The sequence below is a fragment of the Danio rerio genome, chromosome 4, assembly GCF_049306965.1.
Source record: "Danio rerio strain Tuebingen ecotype United States chromosome 4, GRCz12tu, whole genome shotgun sequence".
Classification (NCBI taxonomy): Eukaryota; Metazoa; Chordata; class Actinopteri; order Cypriniformes; family Danionidae; genus Danio; species Danio rerio.
Genome location: NC_133179.1, coordinates 14,275,563 through 14,297,675, shown reverse-complemented (window position 1 = coordinate 14,297,675; position 22,113 = coordinate 14,275,563). Strand labels below are relative to the sequence as shown.

At 33.2% G+C, this 22,113-nt stretch overlaps 1 protein-coding gene across 51 annotated transcripts in view; it reads right to left on the bottom strand.

Annotated features, from left to right (window-relative positions):
- nrcama (neuronal cell adhesion molecule a) overlaps positions 1-22,113 on the bottom strand; it is an 81,453-nt gene that overhangs the window by 10,982 nt on the left and 48,358 nt on the right. For 8 of the 51 annotated variants that reach the window (XM_073946096.1, XM_073946111.1, XM_073946113.1 and 5 more), the window contains 20 exons: positions 20,374-20,479; positions 18,462-18,655; positions 18,236-18,358; positions 17,822-17,992; positions 15,134-15,245; positions 14,668-14,852; positions 14,035-14,166; positions 13,278-13,421; positions 13,082-13,193; positions 12,350-12,513; positions 12,062-12,209; positions 11,302-11,426; positions 10,315-10,416; positions 10,032-10,229; positions 8,029-8,099; positions 7,699-7,921; positions 6,628-6,743; positions 6,330-6,534; positions 6,124-6,246; positions 4,287-4,463 (listed from right to left, as the gene is read on the bottom strand). In XM_073946096.1, coding sequence (XP_073802197.1) covers positions 4,287-4,463; positions 6,124-6,246; positions 6,330-6,534; positions 6,628-6,743; positions 7,699-7,921; positions 8,029-8,099; positions 10,032-10,229; positions 10,315-10,416; positions 11,302-11,426; positions 12,062-12,209; positions 12,350-12,513; positions 13,082-13,193; positions 13,278-13,421; positions 14,035-14,166; positions 14,668-14,852; positions 15,134-15,245; positions 17,822-17,992; positions 18,236-18,358; positions 18,462-18,655; positions 20,374-20,479 — 2,931 coding nt within the window. Of the gene's footprint in view, positions 1-528; positions 598-860; positions 2,586-4,286; positions 4,464-6,123; positions 6,247-6,329; positions 6,535-6,627; positions 6,744-7,698; positions 7,922-8,028; positions 8,100-10,031; positions 10,230-10,314; positions 10,417-11,111; positions 11,142-11,301; positions 11,427-12,061; positions 12,210-12,349; positions 12,514-13,081; positions 13,194-13,277; positions 13,422-14,034; positions 14,167-14,667; positions 14,853-15,133; positions 15,246-17,201; positions 17,262-17,821; positions 17,993-18,235; positions 18,359-18,461; positions 18,656-20,373; positions 20,480-20,866; positions 20,885-22,113 lie in introns of those variants that run through there. The other 43 variants (XM_005164636.5, XM_009300128.4, XM_005164637.6 and 40 more) reach the window with 21 other exon arrangements.

Genomic DNA, 22,113 nt, shown 5'->3' with positions numbered 1-22,113 from the left:
CACATCATCATTAACCCATTCTTAACTACTCATGAACTCCTTATGCATGTCCATCTAGTGTGTTTACACTGAATTACAATAGATATGTGTTCTGTCAACATCAACATGAACAGTTTAAACACAGGAGTTCATGAGTAGTGACATGCCCCTCCAAGTAAAGTCATGACATAATTATACATGAACAGCTCATGAGTTCATGTTGGTTAGATTTAACTTAAATGTTAATTAATACATTAATTAAAAACATGAACTAACAAGTAATTAAGGTAGCAAAATTTAGCTCTTGATTAGCGCGTCCCTTCATTCATCATTTTGTTTTGGTTACATATTAATATTTTAACATTCATGTACTGTTACTGTAACACTTTATCACAAATCATGAATCAAACTGAGTTCGACACTCTCTGTGATGTGTTTCACCAACTTTCATTAATATATGATCTACAGTTTCCTGTTCAGCACAGTCTCATACAAGCAAAAACAATCAAGGACAGAGAGAAAAGGTGACGAGACGGCAGATGCTTGTACCCTGAAACGGGGGCTGCAAAGATTGAGTGACAGGGGGAGTTGGTGGTGGTGGTGAAGGGGGGGCAGAGCCTGGAAGCATACAGAGAATAGTGAAACACACAACATGAAACACACACAATATTAGAGAAAGAGAGTGAGAAAACACAAGACAGTGATGGAGAGAAATGCAGATCAGTGTTTACAGCATGCAGAAACATGCAGTTGACAGCGAGTAACTGTACTCTAACTTTAATCTTATACTAACAAATGTTACTTTACCCTGAAATAAAACATCTAATGACTCTTCAGCACTAGTAGGAGGGTTAGTTCACCCAAAAATTCAACTTCAAGGATTTTTGACTGTATTATGGAATATAGCTGTATTATCTTCACATCGTCTTTAATAAGCAATGACCAAATTGTTAATGTCAGAAAGTGACAATATATCCAGATCACTTGATGCTTGTGTCATAGTTTAAGTTTTAAGTATTAAAATCCTTATGATTTACTTTATGAGTGAACATGATGATTCACTAATTTAGTCTGATTAATAGATTTATGAATGGTAACAAAGTGAACATTTTAGTGGTCAAATTTAGGTTACTCAGAAGAAGTATGCCATTTTGGTTGCAGTTGTGATGTTATGTAAATAACTGAATTGGAAGAATTGATTTATCAACTGATTCAACTCAATGACTATGAACACTTGTGATTATTGATTCAATTAAAGCAAATAGAAGAATTGCAATACTTTGTTTGTAAACTACCAAGTTACCATCACCCAAATATACAATAAAAACATAATTTAAAACCTTTTTTTTTTTTTGGCATAAAATAAAAAATGCGAAGGAAATGATTCACCGACTGATTAACGTAATGACTATAAACTCTTCTTGTGTTCATTGGGTTCAATTGAAGCAATTACTAAAAATATGTAATTTATTTGTAGAGTATCAAGTTAGCATCATGCAAATATAAATTTTAAATGTAATTTAAATTTTTTTTGTGCCATAAAACAACAAAATACGGAGGAAATGATTCATCAATTGATTCAACTCAATGACAATGAACACATCTTGAGTTCATTGTGTTCAATTGAAGCAATTAGTCAAATGTAATACTTTTTTTGTAAACTACCAAATTACTCTCATCCAAATATAAAATATAAATGAAATTAAAAAACTTTTTGGGGGGATAAAATAACAAAATGCGGAGGAAATGATTCACCAACTGATTCAACTCAATGTCAATGAACACTTCTTAAGTTCATTTGGTTCAACTGAAGCAATTATAAAATTGCATTACTTTATTTGTAAACTACCAAGTTTCTATCATCCAAATATAAAATAAAAACATAATTTAAAACAGTTTTTGGCATAAAATAATAAAATGTGGAGGAAATGATTCACTAACTGATTCAACTCAATGACTATGAACTCTTCACTTCATTGCATTTAATCAAAGCATTTAGTCAAATGTAAGACTTTTTTGTAAACTACCAAGTTACTATCATACAAATCTAAAATTAAAAATGTAAAACTTATTCTGGCATAAAATCACAAAACACACTAAAGGACAATAGCTTTATTTAAAATTGGAAGAAATGTTATCAGACCTTTACTGAAAAAAAAAAACATAAATATTTGTCTTCATACCTAATAAATGCAGATAAACATAATTTTTATCATATATTTTTCCATATCTAATACCAAATGGAAAACACCTGCAAGAAGATTCATCATTAATTCTCCTTTTGTGTTTTACAGGCATTCAAGCAACAGCATTTTTTTGGGTGAACTTCTCCTTTTCACAACAGATGCTCTAGCTAAGCCCTAATGAAAGCAGTGGGATGAAATTTGCATCTTGCTAACATGATCCTCCATGGCATATGGAGCAGGCCGGTCAGGTGTAAAGCTTTCTGGCCTGAGGTGATTCATGCATATGTATCTACTGTATCTCTGTTTCAGTGCTACGGTGGCTTTCTATTCTCTCAGCTGATGCTCAACCAGCATGCATTTCCATCAGCCTCATACTGGTGTTACCTTTACCCGCCTCTACTGCGGGATGTCGAATTAACGCTTCAGAGAAAACAGAGAGAGAGAGAGACAAAAGAAGACAAAGGTAGGGGGGATGTAAGTAGCGGCAAATTTAGTTTAGAATAGAGTATTTCCCTAATGCGTTTGTCACAAAATATATTGCTGTTGGAGGGTGCATTTGAATACATCATAATAAATTAGTATTTCATTAAATAATAGCTTAATGGATGACATTTATTAAAGCATTCAGAAGATCTTAAGAAGCATATTTATCAAAATGAGAAATTAGTTTACAGATGGAACAAAATGATTGTCAATGATTGATATGTATTTAAAAACAAATATATAAAAAGAAATTTCTTTACACCCTCGTTATGTATTTAGCAGGTCATAATTTTGCCAAGGACAATGCGATCCTGGATTAGGATCTATGTTGATCCTGGAACATCTTTTTTTTCGAAAAAGTAATCCCCTTTCCCTACCCCTAAACCTAACCATAACTGTAAATTATTCATAAAACAGAATAATTAAGAAGTGCATAAACCTAAACATAAGCCTAAACTTTACATGAATGTTAAATTAATCCCTTAACTCTGATTGGCTTATTGGAAAGTTGTTCCATGATCAACATAGATGTTAATCCAGGAACATGTCCTACTTGGTGAAATCAGGTTGGCAATGCATTTAGGTCTGTTTTGACCAGTCAAAACAGTCATTACAAAAATAGCATGCATGTTTTATGTTTGGATAATATAATGGATTATATTTAGGTGCCAAACATGTAATGTCAATATCAAGAATATTGGTTAAAAAAATAAATAATAATGATAATTATTGTAGGTTTTTATTTAATTTAGTTTAAAAAATAACTTATTATATTATTCATGTAAAAAAAAGGTCAAAAAGCCTCTTATTAATTAGATGTCATTCTTATTAATTAGATGTCAATTTTAAATAACTATCTATTGAAATAAATAAATAAATAAATAAATAAATAAATAAATAAATAAATAAATAAATAAATAAATAAATAAATAAATAAATAAACAGAGATTTATAACTCTGACAAACCATTCCAATAAGAAAAATGTCTAAACATTTATGAAAGTAAAATGAATAAAAATTCTTATTTATGTCCTTTTATTAGAAAAATAAATACATACATTTCATAAATTTGGATCATCCTTTATAAATCATGAGTCAATGAGGGTTAATTCTGAATAATACTAATCCTCAAATTCTAAACTCATCATAAGGACCTGTAGTCAATTAGAAATCTAAAAATCTTTTGTCATGAAACACTATACGTTTACATGGACATTAATAATTGAACTATTTGCCTTAAATGGCACCTAATTAGATTAACGTCATTGCACCACGCTATCCACATTTCCTCCAGAGTTTCATGTCATTTCAGGTATTTATTTTTCATTTTTCAACTAACTGCAGTTTGGCAGTTTCACTTTCATTCGGGAACATTGTATGCATGCTAATTTAGGCAATCTCAAATCACAGCTGACATGGTAGACTCTTAATCAAAGTGTTGTCTTAATCGTATTAAAATTGGATTATTGGTGTCCATGTAAACATACTCATTGAAAAGCTCCAATATCACAGCATTCCTAGAACAGCATTCCTACCATGGCACAAACCTTTACACAAACCTACCTACTGCGTCTGGATCCTTGCAGCCAATCCTGCAAATGTTACATCGTTAAAGTCAACCACAAAACATGTCCTCACCTTCGTCCACTTCTGTGAAGGCCTCTTTAGTGACAGCAGGTCCCGAGCCTGTTTCAGTCATGGCGTTCAGGAAGAACTTGTAGTGTGTGCTGTGCGTAAGCTTGTCGAGTGTGTAACTGGTCTCGTTTGCTGGTAAAAGGACTTCTTTGAGCAGTCCAGCTTCTTCTGTTGTATTGACTACAAGAGAGAGTTCAAACAGAGAAGGTGAAAGGTGTAAGAGATCATAAAGGAGTGACTTACACTCAAGCACCTTTTAAGTTTGTACAGTTTGGGCCTTTTGGGTCTGTTTTTTTAGTCTAAGTGGGGAGGGATAATAAGGGAAAATAAAACTTGTGTTTGTGGATTTCAGTTATAATGTATATTTTTACAGGCTCTTATCCCTCAAATGATTGTTACTCTTTTTTTAAACTGAAGATTTTTACAAAGGGATTTGTTCCCCAGCTAATAATAAGAAAATTATTAGCCCTTCTGTAACATGTGAAATCTTCTTCAGATATTGACTTACCTGGTTAAATAAAGATTATTATTATTTTAATTATTATTATTATTATTATTATCATTATTATTATTATTATTATTATTATTATTATTATTATTATTATTATTATTATTATTATTATTATTATTATTATTATTATTATTTTTATTATTATTATTATTATTAGATATTTCCTAAGTGCTGTTTAAAACTGCAAGAAAAGTTTCACAGTATTTCCTATTATATTTGCCTTCTGGGAAAGTCTTTTTTTCTTTGGGTTTTATAAAAAAAAACATATTTGAAAATAATAATATTAAAAACTAAGGTCAATATTATTAGCCTCCTTATATTTTTTCAATTGGCTAGAGAATATAAATGTGTTAAACCCTCTCTCTCTCTGTTGCAAAGCACTTGGGAAGTATAAAAAAAGTAAATAATTTCACAGGAGAGCTGTTTTTTTTTTTTCTTCAACTGTTGCCTAGATAATACAATATTTTATTCTACGACAAAATAAAAAAATTAATGTATTTCTGGCTGTATTTTCTAAATTACACGTCATAAAAGAGATTTTCAGTCCCCCATGTAAAAAAATATTTGAATCTACTGTGTCAATGATAAATAAATAAATAAATAAATAAATAAATAAATAAATAAAAACAAGATTTTGGCACAAGTATGCAAAATAGTGCATATGTAATTATAAATTAGCATTTTTGGATAACATTTTAGAAAACGTGTAAAACATTTTTTTTTAATTCTCTATGCCAGAGATGCCCAAACTTGGGCCCGTGATTTGGCCCACCATCCCATCTGAGAAGAGACAGAGAATGATGGGGATGGTTTAGAGATTGTCATTTCAAATATAATGTAAGCTTTTGTTTGTTTTATTGTTAAATATAAAGTTTAAATGTACATACTGTCACCTGATGAATAGGGGACAATGCAGAGACTTTGGTGAGCAAATCATGGTAAGAACTGGTGTATTTAGCATTGAACACAACCACTGTTCAGTGATATGTTTTTACTGCAATAAGTTATCATTTTAAAAGTTATGCTGCATTACTTAATATGATTTAAAGTTCTATTTTTGGTTTATTTTTTAATTTTATAAAATAAATTCGTAAATGAACCATGGCAACTTTCATGTAATATAGTTTGGTATTAGCTTTAGCCCACGGCTCATAATCTGTTTTTGGCCCTTTACGCAAAAAAGTTTGCACAGCCCTGCACTATGACATCAATAAACTGTGGAAATATACTAATAACTACTAGGCATTATTTTCTACCCTTATCACCTACAACGTCTTGCCAAAACCAGCAAACAAATTTGAATTAAAAAAAGCTCTAACTTTAACCTACTTGGCTGATATTTCAACAAGTATCCAGTCAAGTGTCCGTTGTCTTCCAAAGGTGGTGTCCACTCCACCAGCAAAGAGTCCAGGTTCAGATTCCGGATGTTTACATTTGTAGGAGGCCCAGGAACTAAAAGAAAGCACTATTTAGATTAATTGAATTTATTGTAAAATCAGCATATACTGTATCTGGTACTCTACACTCTACAGTACCTCCCTCTGGTGTCTGGAACTGCTGGTCAGTGCTGGAGGGTCCGTCTCCATGCCCGTTGAAGGCTCTGATGTTGAGTCTGTAATGGCTGTAGGGGTGAAGGTCTGGCAGACGTCCCACAGTCTCCTCCCCACTGAAGATGAGCACCTGGGGATTCTCACGATCATAGTCTTGCTTGTGTAAACTTCTCATCTTCTGATACGTCACCTACCAAACGGCAAAAAGGTCTTCATTTAGGTTCTCAAAAGATCTTAAAAGATGTTGAGTAATAGCTGTAAATGCATAGATTTCAGTAAGCACCTTGTATCCTTTCAGTCGACCCCGGACTGATGAAAGAGGAACAGCTTCCCAGTGCACTTCAGCCTCTGTCCCGCTCTGAACTGAAACTTTTACGTTCTCTGGGGCCACTGTGGGTGCTGAGATGACAAAAACGTACAAAATTATTACTTATCTCCTTTCTTTTTTTAGAATGTAAATATTTTTAATTATTTTTATCTTTATCTTTCCATGATCTGATACTAATGATACCATGTTTATGGATACACTGTATTCCATGATACTTACAACTAATAAATAAAATTAATAAAATATTTTTATGAGATATACAAACATTTAGCATATTCTCTCTATTATCTCCATTGATGCAGTGGACTGCAATGCAATTTCAAATACATACTACTACTACTACTACTACTACCACTAATAATAATAATAATAATAATAATAATAATAATAATAATAATAATAATAATAATAATAATAATACTTACATTTAACAAATAATAATACAAGGGATCTAAACTGTGTAACTTATATAATATTTACATAACTGTACATAAATTAAGTGTAGATTTATGACCGACACAATTTTAAACAGACAGGTTGATTAAAACAACATAATTAATTAGAAATACCAGAACATAATAAAATATCACATTAAAGGCGCTAAAATTAAATCTGTCAGATATGGATGAAAATGTTAACTGACTGGAATCAGCATACTATAATATTTATAATGAAAACATTAATATTAAACGGCTAGTTCACCTAAAAATGAAAACTGACCCACTATTTATTCCACTCAAGTGGTTATAAACCTTTATGAGTTTCTTTATTCAGCTGAACACAAAAAAAAGAAGTTTGAAAAAAGCTGAAACCTGTAACTATTGACTTCCATAATAGGAAAAACAACTACTATAGAAGTCAATGAACTAGGTTTGGAAGATTGCTATGGAAAAAAGAAAATCATAAAGGGTTTAAACAAGTAAAAGGCGAGTAAGTGATGACAGAATGTTCAGCTTTTGGGTGAACTATCCCTTTAATATCCTTAATACTATTCTATATTTTGCTTTTATAAATAGATCCACTTACAGTTTTCTCCTGAGTATCCCAGCACCACCTCTGGTCTGGGGCCTTCTCCATAATCATTGACCGCCTGTACAGTGACTTCATAAAGTGTAAAAGTGGGTGTTCCTGTCACCACATGCTGCGAGACATTGGCCAGCGTGACTGTCGTCCACTGCTCCGCATCTTTCATTCTCCAGCTCACCTTGTACTGTAAACCTGGACCATTAGACTCAAGGCCACTCAGCTCCTAGTAAGCACACATTAAAACGAAGAGAAATCAGTCATCTGTTACTCATTATGAACTCTATTTAAAAAATAAATAAGTACTGAATGCAATCAAGTGAAACGTTTTACCCTCCAAGATATTGTCATAGTGTCAGGTGATGTTCCACTGACTTCAACATCTGATGGATTCACATCAGGCTCTGTGAAAATCAAAATCAGACTTGATATATAAAGCTACCACCTAGTATTAACCAACTTCAACCTTGAACCTCTTTCTGATTATTTATTGATGTGTGCATGTGTGATTTGTGACTGAAACATGTTCTTGCTGTGGATTTTTGTGCAATTAGATGGAGCAATTGCTACAGTTTTCCTACTTACTGGAACAGCAGGTATATTTAAGAAGTGCTATTGGCATGATTGCTATTGAATGAACAAAACCTTGCATGTTATGAACAAGCAGAAAGCAAGTAAATAAAAAAGTTGCAGATGAAAACTACAATTTTGATCATAACTAATCTGTTTTGGTACAGTGCTGCAAAAAATTAATACCTTTCTCTTAACACATCCTGTAATAATGACAATAGTCACACCGAAGCATATGCAATGTTAAATTTGGGTTGTAAGTTTGCTGTTTTTAAGGCCTGTTACAGTTTGAGGGTTTTAAAAGCATTCAGGCATAAGAAACTGTACCTGTAACTATGACAAATAAATAACGATTAAATTGTTAATAAAACGAAGACTATGTATTATCTTAAATTGAAATATTTAATCACTGTAAACCCGAATACAGTTCGACTCATCAAAAAAAAAACCAATCAAACGCTGTTTATTTAATTAGTATAATTTTCTTTATTGAATTTATCTACGCTTGCAGATTGTTTCTTATATTTTATGCACATGCGCTCCCCTACAGAATCATCCCAATCAGTCTAAAATGATAAATTCTCTCCAAATAGTTATTCATATCGCAAAACATATTGCAGAATAAATACCGTGCAGCCCTAGTTTTGACTGCCTCTGGAAGCAACTTAAAGTGGACAATCTCAAAACATTGCAGACCCCATTTACACCTGAATTGGTGATTGGACTGACAAAAAATGCACCTTAATACTAGGGGAGTTTAATGAGGCCTGTTTTACCCAGCTAACAGGGAACATTCCCAAAACTTTCTATAATGTTACTTAAAAACAGTCTGAATGTTAGCATGTAATGTAATTAAATTAATGTTTTGGAACATCCTTGTAAGGTTGATAGAAAAATGCTCTTAGAACATTCAATAATGTGAATGGGATGTTTTAATAACCAATGTTTTGAATACCATAATTATAACCAAAAAAAAACTATGTTAATACATTGTCTAAAACAGAATATTATGAACAGTTTAAGAATCATTTACAAAAATGTTTTTATATTTTACTCAGAATTTTAAGGAAACTTTTATATAATGTGGATGAAATGTTCTAATTATGTTTTAAATAATGTTTTTAAATTATTAATATACCATAAGACTAAAACTTTACGTATATGATAAAGTATATAATATGTAATATAAGGATGAAATGTTCTAATAACGTTTAAATAATGTTATTAAAATTATAATATAAGACTAAAACTTTGTGAAAACATTTTGAATAACATTACTATAACCAAAATATAACATTAACACATCAAAAATAGGATGTTTTGAATATTCAAAGAACATTTAAAAAATAACATTATATAATTTAATGGGAATGTTAAAGGTACACATACGTTCAAAGTTTGATCTTGATCACTTTATGTTAGGTCACCTTAATTAATATGTATTTACACTGACATTAATTACTTGTTACAATGTACTTATTGTGTAAATGGATGGTTTTTGCATTGTACTTATGATTGATTAAATACCTGCATGTAATAATTTCTGTAATAACATTTGTAACATCACACTGTTGACCATCCATTACACTTTAACCCACCCTTAAACCTACTCATACCACCAAACATGTCCCTAACCCGACCCATATCCCACCTCAAGTGTTCTGCCATACATTATGAACACAGTAAGTACTTGTATTATTTTTTGATGCAAGTACATTGTAGTTAAGTCTACTTAATATAAAGTGGGACCTGATAGTGCTACTCACTTGCAGGATTGGTTCTGTACTGTCTAGATGGATCGCTGGATTCACTCAGACCCACGCCATTGAGTGCCAGAACCCTGAAGGAGTAATACACATAGGGGGACAACTCCAGCTGGGCTGTTGTGCTGGTTCCCGAGACCTCGGTCATATTGAGCCAGACTCCAGGCTCATGGAGTGAATCTTCATACTGGATCAGGAACACTGATGGATTCAGGTACAAATGCATCAGAACATTTCTGTTGTTTTAGTATGAGGATAACAAAACTGACATAAGTTGTAACCTCACATTTAATCGGGCTGTTGTGTTCATCTCCAGGGGTCCATGTTAGCCGAACACTGCGCTCGCGCTGGTCAGTCAGCTCCAGGTCAGTTGGTGGGTCCGGTTGCTCTGCAAAACCATTTATTATGAGACACAAAACTCGATCCAGCGGAAGAGCACTGTAACACTATAAACATGCAACACAAGCCAAAATGAAGCACATATAGACTGGCAAACTTAAATAGGTCACAGTGGAAAACGTGACGTTCTGTTAAAGGCATGATTTTACAATGGGTAAAGGTGTGTTCACACTTGGCAAGTTTTAATTGTGCTACTTTTGAATGCATAATTATTTCACCATTTGAGCCATATAACCCATAACAAGTTAAATCTAGTCATTGTTATTTTTCATAGAATGTCATACAAATAAGATTGTATCAAAGAAGCTTTTTAAATATGAAGACGGCAAATAAAAGCAGACAAGAAACAAGTTCAGTACATAAAGCTGTTCCACAGTAATGCAGTATTTTAATCTAATTAGGTCTGGGCTTATGCAAAACAGGATTAAACGTGTTATTTTTGTCTGTTTTGGTTAATTTTTTAGACCACTGAGTAATAATAGTAAATAATATATAAATGTATATAATAGTCATGAATTGTCATTGATGCCTTTAACAGTTTGTATATTAATGGTAAACGTCCACATAACACATTCATAAAGCACATAAGGAAAGTGATGGTGGATAAACCAAAAATAAAGCAAAAATACATATGAATCAGATGGGTTTGGGACCTGTTTGGGAACTTAAAGAAGTGAGGTTTACCCAGTATCATAGTTGGTGTTGGTGTGGCCTCTGATGAGGAAAGCAGGTTTGAGGAAGTCAAAAGTAAATTATACAATTCAATACAATTCCAAATCTAAAGAACCAACCATTTTTTCTGCACTGACTATGGAAGCCATATTATATACTGTGCATATGAAGCAGGGGACAATGATGTATGAATCAATCTTACCGACTACTGTGAGTGTGGCGCTGGCTGAATCTTGGTCCAGGGTGGTGTTTCTGATGCAGGTGTAGGTGCCTTCATCATCCTCTGTCACATCATGTATAGTCAGACTATCAGAGCCAACCTCAAATCTACAAACATACACAGCTGTCAGTCGAAAACAAGCAGCTAAAGGCTGTCTTTCAGAGCAACTCATCTGAGACGTGCAACAAAGAAACAAACTGGCAAGCTTTTTGATACGAGATGACATTTTAGTATTAAAGCAATTCTGAATTTACTGGACATTGAATATTTTACTAAATTAGTAGTAGTATTTAACCATTTAAAAAAATAATATTGAGAATTTTTTTTTTATCTTTTTCTAAATTTGATACAATCAAAAAGTATCAAGTTTGCGATGATAAGTTCTCTAAATATTGTGGATACATGGATTTAATAAAAAAATATGTATTAAAAATTATAAATAGGCCCTGAATATATAACATATGTTAAAAAAACTAATTAATAAATAAACAAACAAATATATAAATAAATAATTAAATAAAAAATAAAATAAAATAATCAAACAAAAAAATCACAAAATTAAAATATTAAATTAAATTAAATTAAATTAAATTAAATTAAATTAAATTAAATTAAATTAAATTAAATTAAATTAAATTAAATTAAATTAAATTAAATTAAATTAATAGCAATCTATAATGTGCCCTGGTTCAGAAAGTGCTTATATTTGATCAGCGATCACAGCACTGATTCCAGGTCATACCGAGGGTCGTCAGGAAGCTCTCCGTTGTCTTTAAGCCATATCATGGAGGGAATGAGAGTGGGATCATGTTTGACCTTACACTCGAACACAGCTATGGAGTTCCTCTGGACCTCTTTATACTCCGGCTGCCTGATGATTCGTGTAGGCTCTGTGGAGAAACAGAAAACAAAATCAATCTTTCATCCGGCAGTATCTAACTTACATATCCTTTAGTCTTTTATACATTCACAAATGTTCACAAATACACCTGTTTAATATATACATAAATTCAATTTAACTCTCACTCACCTTTCACTTGCAGGTGGACGTGATTCTCTTTGTTGCCAAGATTGTTTGATGCTATACAAGTGTACTTGCCGCTGTTTTGTGGCTGAGCTACATTGATCTCTAATGTACCGTTCTTATGAATGTGGTACAAGTCACTGTTCAGTATACTCTGACTGTCTTTAAACCTGCAGATCACAGAAACACAGCCCCCACACAGTTAACACCTTGATGGATAGGTTTACACACCTGGTATTGATATGAATTTTCATCAATGCAATCACAAGTGGATTAATCATAATACAGGCATACTTAAAAATGCTTTAAGCCACTTTTGATGACACCCAGAGGTTCAAATTGTCACAATATACCCCTTACTTTCTTCCTACTGACCCTCAAAATACATCAAAACATGTAGTCCTGCTTTGTTGTACCAAAACACACAGAATACAATCAAAAATCATAGTAGTGTTTGCTTTTGGTTTCCAGTGTGTAACATGTTTGTTCACTTAATAGTACTTGTGCATTACAGTAAACACTCCTATAAAAGTCACGTCGAGTGTGACAAAATAATGAGTCTTGAGAAACTCTGAATAGCCACAAGAGAAGCTTTTGAGTTCATCCTTACAGGAGGAAACAATAAAGTGTAATACTGTGTGTCAACCTTTGATCAGAAAAAGCATGTTCATACCATGTAGAAGCCACTTCTTCTAAGCTTTAGAGACAAACAAATGTACAGATTTAAACAAGTCTTACCATGTGATTTTTGGAAGTGGCGAGCCAAAAGAAGCACAGTCTAACAGAGCTCTGCTGTTACTGATGACTGAGTACTCGTGATTTAGAGACGTCAGCACTCTTGGTGGTTCAGCTGAAATGTAATATGATATGATAATTTTGCCATGTTGAATAGTTTTAAATACAGAACAGAATAAAGCAAATGTATACAACTAACCTAGTACACTGACAAAGGCATTGGCCAGCAGGTAACCGTAATCATTAGAGGCGTTGCACTGGTAGACGGCGCTGGAGCCTGTCTGAACGTCACTGAGGGTGATGACGCCATCTGACACTTTGCGGCTTGGGTCATTATGTGAGCCTTTCAACAAACCAGTTATAAATATATAAATAAATAATAAAAGGTAGATAGCATTGAGGTACTAACTAAAAACGGGGACATGTTTAAATATATCCGATTATGTAATTTTTTAATTTAATCAGAGAAATATTTTTCACTCATACAAAAACAGATGACAAGACATTGTTTAAAGGATTATAAAAAAAAAGAAAAGAAACAAATAAAATAAAATAAAATAAAATAAAAAATAAAATAAAAAATTAATATAAAAAATTCTAAACAAAATAAAATATAATAAAAAACAAAACAAAATAACATAACATAACATAATATAGAATAAAATAAAATAAAATTAAATTATTTAAATTTAATTTAATTTAATTTAATTTAATTTAATTTAATTTAATTTAAAAAGTGGTAAATAAAAATAAAAGTGGTAGTGGTGAAAATGTATATAATGCCATAACAACATTGCCTATAATTATTGTTCAGTGAATTGTTGCTGTTTTTAAATGCACTGTACAAGCAAACTTATTCTCTAAAATAAATCATAAATACATATTAGTATTACTTATTGAAAATAATAGGTAACACTGGAACCAGAAATATAAATGAGTGAGTGGGTGTTACGTACTTTCAATGGGATTTCCATTGACAGACCATGTAATTGTGGGTTTAGGGTTTCCATCAACATCGCAGGTGAGGTTTCCAGTCTCTTTTGGGGCCAAGATGAGGTTCTGAGGGGCACTGATCCAAAAGGGAGCCGCTGTGGACATGAAAGACAGAAGTCAGACAAATTCAGACTAACAAAATGTGAAAATCTGCATATACATTCTTGGAAATTCACATTCAAAAATTTAGCATTCTTCATGCGTTCAATACTTTTTCCCTGTCATTTCGTTTTATTACAAATGACTGCATTTGTAAACTAATTAGATTTCTTTTCTTTGTATACATGTATATAGATTTATTTGGTTGCTATTAAATTCAGGTGAAAATTTCGAATCAGCAGCACCTTTACAAATATGTTTTCTGGGAAAAATGGTGACATCTTCAATACTTATTTTCCACGCTGTGTATTATAATGAATATTTGAGTTATACTTGATAAACCCAGGGATACTCTCTGAACAACAGCAAACACAAAAAGTCTTTCAGACGAGCACAAATCCATGAACAGTACAGGAAGGTGTCCTGGGGTCAAGTGAATGATGTGACTAAACAGGTTTTTTGAGATGTGACACATGAAAAGACGTCCTGTGACAGACCTCTGACCACTACGGTGATGGTGTGTTGGCTGCTCCCCATGCGATTCTTGGCTATACATCGGTAATCTCCCCCGTCTGCTTCTGTCACCTCTTTTATCTTCAGAGTTTTCTGGAAACTGTAAAATGAAAAACGCCCACTTGGCAGCTCCCCGTTCACCTTAGTCCAGGAGATATTTGGCGTTGGACTGTAAAACACAGAAAAAAACTCAAATATTTTTATGCAAATTCTTTAATACAGTCAGAAATGGATATGATCACAAAAATATCCCACACTATAAAAAATGAAGGGTTCCTCACAATTCATTCATGCTGTCCCAACGCAAATCAATTAAGTTAACTTAATAAATTTAGTTGGACTTAACATAAAACAATTAAGTCTCAATAATTGTGTTGTTTCAACTCATTTTAAATAAGTAGTTTGAACAATAGCAATCTTTAAACCAGTGTTCCACTTCCTGCTACTTACAGGCCATCTGCAATGCATTCCAGTTCCAGCGTATCTCCTTTCAAGACCATGGTGGTACTTTCCATTCCTGGTGGATGCAGAAAAGAGGGCACTCTCTCCCCAGATGGACTGTCTACAATCAGACAGACAAGTCTTATAACCAGACATTTACTGTATCAACCCAGCACTCATAGTAGGGGAAAAGATTCTGCTTGGGTGTGTAAAATCAAGATGTATCCTGTAAAGCAGGGGTGTCCACACTTGGTCCTGGAGGGCCGGTGTCCTGCAAAGTTTTGTTCCAGCCACAATTAGATACACCTGGGCTAGCTAGTCAAGCTCTTTATAGGCTTTCTAGAAACATCCATGCAGGTGTGTTGAGGCAAGTTGGAGCTAAAATCTGCAGTACACCGGCCCTCCAGGTCAGAGTTTAGACATCCCTGCTGTACAGTACAGTTAGAATATGATTGATCAAATTTAACAGCATAAAGTAAAAAAAAATACTTGAATAAATAGTTGAACAATCTATTGATTTAAGACAAGCCTTGCTAAAAATCACCCTCATGTCTTTGATCAAGTGAACCTCATACTGAATGACAGACAATTCAATCCTTCCATTGCTTCCTTTTAATGGACAAGCCTTTAAAAGTGAATGGAAGGATCCTAAATATAATTGAAATGAGATATTTCATAGTAATATGGTGTTGCATATACACTGTCTGGCCAAAAACAAAAACAACTGACATTGAAACATGTATGGTATCACATGGACATATTCCAGGACAACCATGGAAAGATTCATTGGGCTAATAAATTGAAATGAGGCTTCTTTTACATAGTAGTTTAGATAGCAACCATTTTCACCCTGTTTATGGAGAGCACTAGTCATGGCATTGATTTGACAACCATGTCTGAAAGTTTATTACATAAAGAGTTGCATTTATTTGTGACCAAGTTCCTTTATTAGTTATTGGAGCATCTCCACTATATGACCCTGAAACAGTGTTGCCAGTGTTGGGGTTTTCCCTGCACAATGTGGCCACTGAAATGTTTCTTTCTTGAAAACTGAATCATTTCTTAATGGACATTAAACCCAGAATACATACCTAGCAACGCAAAATCCATTGAAAGTATGTGAGTAAAACCATCTGAGAGCACATCACATGTTATAAGAGCAAACCGTGTGCAAATAGTACTTAGAATTGTTGTTTGGTATGGGAAAATTCAGTCAGTACTTTAACCCTAACACTGTATCTACAAGTATGTGTATTAAAAAAACTAAAGAAGATGGTAAACCATTCTCTTATCGGGAATACATCAACTGAGTCTGATGGGACAAAGGCAAACAATTGGTTTTGCAGGAACATATATATATATATATATATATATATATATATATATATATATATATATATATATATATATATATATATATATATATATATATATATATATATTTATATGCAGCTTAAACTGATTTTGTGATGGATTTTATTAAAGCTTTGCTTGATTTTTAGTTTTTTTTTATGCGAAAATACACAAAAAACCTGTGAAATTGTCTCTTTTTGGATCTCATGAATCTTTAGACTTGCAAAATCCTGGAAAGACTGATTCATTACTGCAATAAACTTATTTGCTTATATAATGATGCTTTTGGCCAAGTAGATTTTATTATGCAACACTAAAACATGTATTCAGAAACAGAAAAAAAAGATTAGTAAACTGACCATTAGAAGGTTAAAGACACTAAACATTAATTAAAAAAGAAATAAGGACTGACAGCAATCTTATATAAAACAAAATATAAAGTCATTCATGATAGTCAACTCCTGTAGTGTTGGCTTCAGTCCTTTCGTCAGTGAGACAAAATCATTAAAAATGATGTAATGAGATGAAGATTAATACCAAATGCAGAAGTTGTTTGGGATCAGTGTTGGGATTCTACAGAAGTGGGTTATTTTTTTGTGATTATGTACTGTAAGTAATATAGTATATTAGGAAATGAGCTATTATTTCCTGGTTAGGCAGAAACACAAGGGGATGGGAGAAAATGAAGGCTGGGTTCACTTGGAGAAGTTCTGCTAGCACTCACCACCCCAAAAATCTGAGCCATTCAAAAAAGCTGCCAACACAGTGTCATTCATAGCTTCAACTGGAATACAACAAAAAATAATGAGCATGCAATGATTTGACATTTAAGGTTCTGGGGAGGAAAAAAACAGGAAAACTGAAGAAGCATTAAAAAACAAAGCCATAGTGCTGATATTTATTGATTATAATTTTCATGGGCTGTCAAATTAATGTTTTCGTAAACAATTACTGTAACAAAATGTATCTAGACCATTTAAAAAATATTGAACAAAATGAACATATAAAAGCAATTAAAAATGCATAAAATTTTACATTTTGCAGCTTTTTGATTATTTTGGACATCACATATACAACAATACAGCAAAAGTCTTACGAAATGTTCTTCACTTAAGGGTTTTCTTAAAGTGAAAATAAAAATATGCAACTATTAGTGATTGATTTGATAAATAAATCTGCATATTACGATTTAACAGTCCAAATTTTATCGACTGATATGCGTAAGAACAGCAGAACATGTTTAACTCCGAAAATACTTTGAATTCAACATAAAGAAACTGATAGACATAGATGTCTGTTTGAAATGAGTGCCTCTATTTGTAGCAGCAGTCTAACAACACTTACTGTCCAGCACTTTGACGGTGATGGGCTGTTTCTGTTGGATAGTCTGAGTGTGTGGGAAGCGGGCGTAGCAGATGTAGTCGTTTCTGGTGTCTTCCATGATCACGTTGGAGAAATACAGGTCTCCGTTTAAAGCCTGCGACACACGACTGTTCTGGGGAAGTCTCTGGAAATCTGACAAACAATGCATTTGGTAGATTTGTGCCTTTAATTTGGGATTATTGAGAGCATATGAGGTCACTATGTGCCAAAAAGGAGGCCCATGTAAAAACAATGACCTCCAGTTAATTTACATACATTGGTCACCATGTAAAGTATATGAAAACATAAGCAAATGTGCATTTCAGTTGCTGCCAGCGCTAATGTGCCTTCTGGTGTGCTATTGTCAGCATGTTTATAAATGTGATATTTTCTTACTGTTATCCATCCAGAAGATGATAGGAGGAGGCAGGCCAGCTGGGGGTCTGCACTGCAGTATTAGAGACGTTCCTCTCTGCACTGTGATTGGTTCGTTTTTCTCTTTTGACCACAAGGGGGACCCTATGAAACAGAATTGAGCCTTCAGTTTAAAGAAAAGGATGAGAGGCCACTGCACAAACATCAACAAAACACTCCTGTGGCAATATGTTGTGTGGTTAGTTACTTGATTGACGGATGACGATGTTATTGGACACAGCAGAGCCGTGCTCGTTGCGGGCGATGCACTGATAAACACCCTCATAAACCTCAGCCTTCTCTCCGCTGATGTCGATGACTAGATTGCCTGTGCCGGGCATCATGACAACTTTGGGATCCTTTTCCACATCAAAATGCGTGCCGTTACGTGTCCATGAAAAGCTAGGATGAAAGCATAAAATCAATTAGGAGAGTATCTACGCACAGAGTGATGTTACGATCAATGCCTTTATTTATAACAACATCAATTGATCCATTTGGTTGCTTACATGTCATTTAGATCTTTATTTTTTCAACATTATTATTTTATTTGTTATGTGATAAATTCATATTACATAAAATATCACATATCATCAAATATTTTTAGATTTGATTTGATTAGATTTAACTTTATTGTAATTACACATGTACAAGTACACATGCTGCACAATCAAATGCAGTTTAGGTTTAACCAGAAGTGCAACAGCAGCAAGTGCAGGATACAAGATATAAAGTGCAGTTAAAGAAAAACTATGGGTAATATTTACAGATGGATGTACTATGAACATTACTGTATATACAGGCTGTATTAACTATGAACAGAGATTTACACTAGATGAATACATGCACAGGTTGATGTTAATAATCAGAAGTATGCAGATACATATGAACATAAGTACAAATGTATATGTGCAGTCGATATGTATTTTGTTGAATATCCAAAGCTTCTTTTTCCAAAAAAAAAAAAAAAAGATGAATTAACTGTCTGGTCTTTTTGAAACAAACAAACACTTGCTAAAATTTCAAATCTTCAAATTTCCAAATATATTTCCTTAAAAACAACAGCAATAGAAGATATAAAATCCTCATGCACACAATTATGATGTTAAAAACAACGTAGATGATTCAAGCTGATTCCTTAAAGGAACAGTCCACTTTTCTTTATGTAAAACACAAAATAAGATATTTGGCTGTATGTGCAAGCTGCTCTTTTTCAAGTTCTAAAGTACTAGAATTTGTTTGGTACAAGTTTCCATTGTCAATCGCCCCCCAAAAATGATTAAAAATTATTATAAACACAAACATAATGATAAGAGTTGAAATAGGGCTGCACGATATATCGTTTGAGCATCGATATCGCAATGTGTGTTTATGCAAAAGTCACACTGCAGGATTAAAATACAGGGATATTATTAAATATAATTTTTATTTCATTGCATAAAAATATTTATACAATGATGATCATGTTATTTTACATTTGATTGTTCAATTTTTGTATTTGAATGATGTTCGACTCCCCAGAAAACCATTATCATTATTGACTGTGATTTAATGTGCAATAAAATGTAATTTATAATTTTATTTTTTAGGACAGTTTAATATAGATGCATTAGATGCATAATTTTAAAGCAGTTTAACAATTTAAACACTTAATATTGTATATTACATCATTCATTTACGTCATACACATGACTTTACGGAGACCTTACGACCTACAAACGGAGACCTTACGACCTACAAACTATGGTTTGCCCTAAGAAACCGTGGTGCAACCGAAGTGAGAATAAATTTAGTTACAAACAAGATAATAGTTATTAAGCCCCTAGTGTGGACCTCACGTTACAGTTTAAGAAAGAACTTATGATAAGCTGGTGCAACCCTATCCTGGTGGTTTTGTAATTTGTAAGAAAAATAAGGTCCTTGCAGTGAGTGAAGTTCAAATCTTCAGCTTAGATTTCAACTAATTGAGGACAGAACTTTCTATAGTTGAGTGAACTAACCATTTAAAGGCCTGCATAATGTCTGATGTTATGTTTAGTACTGTACAGTAGGTGTAAATCATCAATCCATCCACAGCATTGGAATCTGCAATAACCACACTGACTCAAAGTGACACCCACCTGGGATGAGGCTTTCCTTTCGCCTCGCAGAAGATATTGATGTTCTCCCGAGGGTCGATGATATAATCCTTGGGGGACTGATTAGTTATTGTTGGAGGCTGAGGCACTGAAGCACAGAAACCAGAGTGAAACAAGCATCTCTAATTCACTCACACACACACACACATACACACCTTGGCAAAAACCAGAACAGACGAAGCACCTGTGCAGAAACTGATTCTGCAAAAAAAGATCTAAAAATATAAAAGTGCCCAGCCTTAGTTTATCACTGTAACAAAACCCAGAGAGACAAACAACCAAAGAGCATGCAGCAAGCAACACAGACGTCTATCATAATGTACATAAAGCTTCATATTTTGGTAAGTTAATGCTTAATAAATGATAAAACATGTTAAATGCATTCCAAAAACACAAACACTTCAAACAGAAACAGAAAAAAACTAAATTAAATCTAATTCACAAGAGATTTCACAGCAAAATTGCCCAGACTTACATCCCTCCAGAACTTTAGCTTTTTTTGTCCAAATGACACAGGAAATACATGAGCGAGAGAGTAAAAGAGTTCAAATTAGTGTAAAAGAAGAAGAGAGAAGAGAAGATCAAACAAAGTCACGTTCCCTCAGAGAAACTTCCGGAGGTGTGTTGGGCACTCGTTACCCATCATGCAACTCTCATGCTTTTTCATTCACCTAATGCAGTTTGGATGATGCTGATTGTTTGTCATTGATTGATTGCTTTATTCTGAAAAGACTGCTGCATGCAATATAGACTGCAAAGATTTTGGACTAAAATGGTGCTTTATGATCCACAAAGACTCTTTACATGTGTTTGAGCAACAATATTCTTGCTATCAGATATCCTACTTTTCCACAGTGATGTATTTCCATTTCCATAAAATTACCATCCAGTCACAATTCCCTATCAGTGAACTTGCAATTTATATGATATGCTATGTCATTAGTATCAGTGACTATGATTACATGTGTGCCACATGAAAAAACAACAACACAAGCATCACATGAGCTTCACATATTAAAAGGTGAAATGAAACCAGTGTAGTTTTGGAACATTCTCATGAGAAGATAAGTCATCATTTTTACACATGGAGATATTTAAAAACTAAACATTTCTTGGGAGTTTTCAATTTTGTATGTGTTTCATGTGTGTCTCGTGTGTTTCATGTGTTTTATATTTTGTTTCATGTATGCTTTAAGTGTGTTTCAAGTGTGTTTCATATGTGCTATGTGTTAATCTTTCAAGTGTTTTGTGTGCGTTTCAAGTGTGTTTCATGTGCATTTAAAGTGTTTTATGTGCGTTTCATGTGCATTTCAAGTGTGTTTCATGTGTGTTTCGAGTGTTTCACGTGTTTCAAATTTCATGTTTCATACCTGTTTCAGGTGTGTTTCATGTGTTTTTCATTTCACATTCCATGCGTTTCAAGTGTGTTTCATGTGCATTTCAAATGTGTTTTATGTGTGTTTCAAGTGTGATTCACATGAGCGTTGTGTTTATATTTCACGTTTTATGTGCATTTCAAGTGTTTCATGTGCATTTTTAAGCGTTTTATGTGCGTTTCAAGTGTGTTTCATGTGCATTTTTAAGCGTGTTGTGGGTTTAAAGTGCGTTTCATGTGCATTTTTAAGTGTTTTATGTGCGTTTCAAGTGTGTTTCATGTGCATTTCAAGTGCGTTTCATGTGTGTTTCAAGTGTCATTCACATGTGCTTTGTGTTTATATTTCA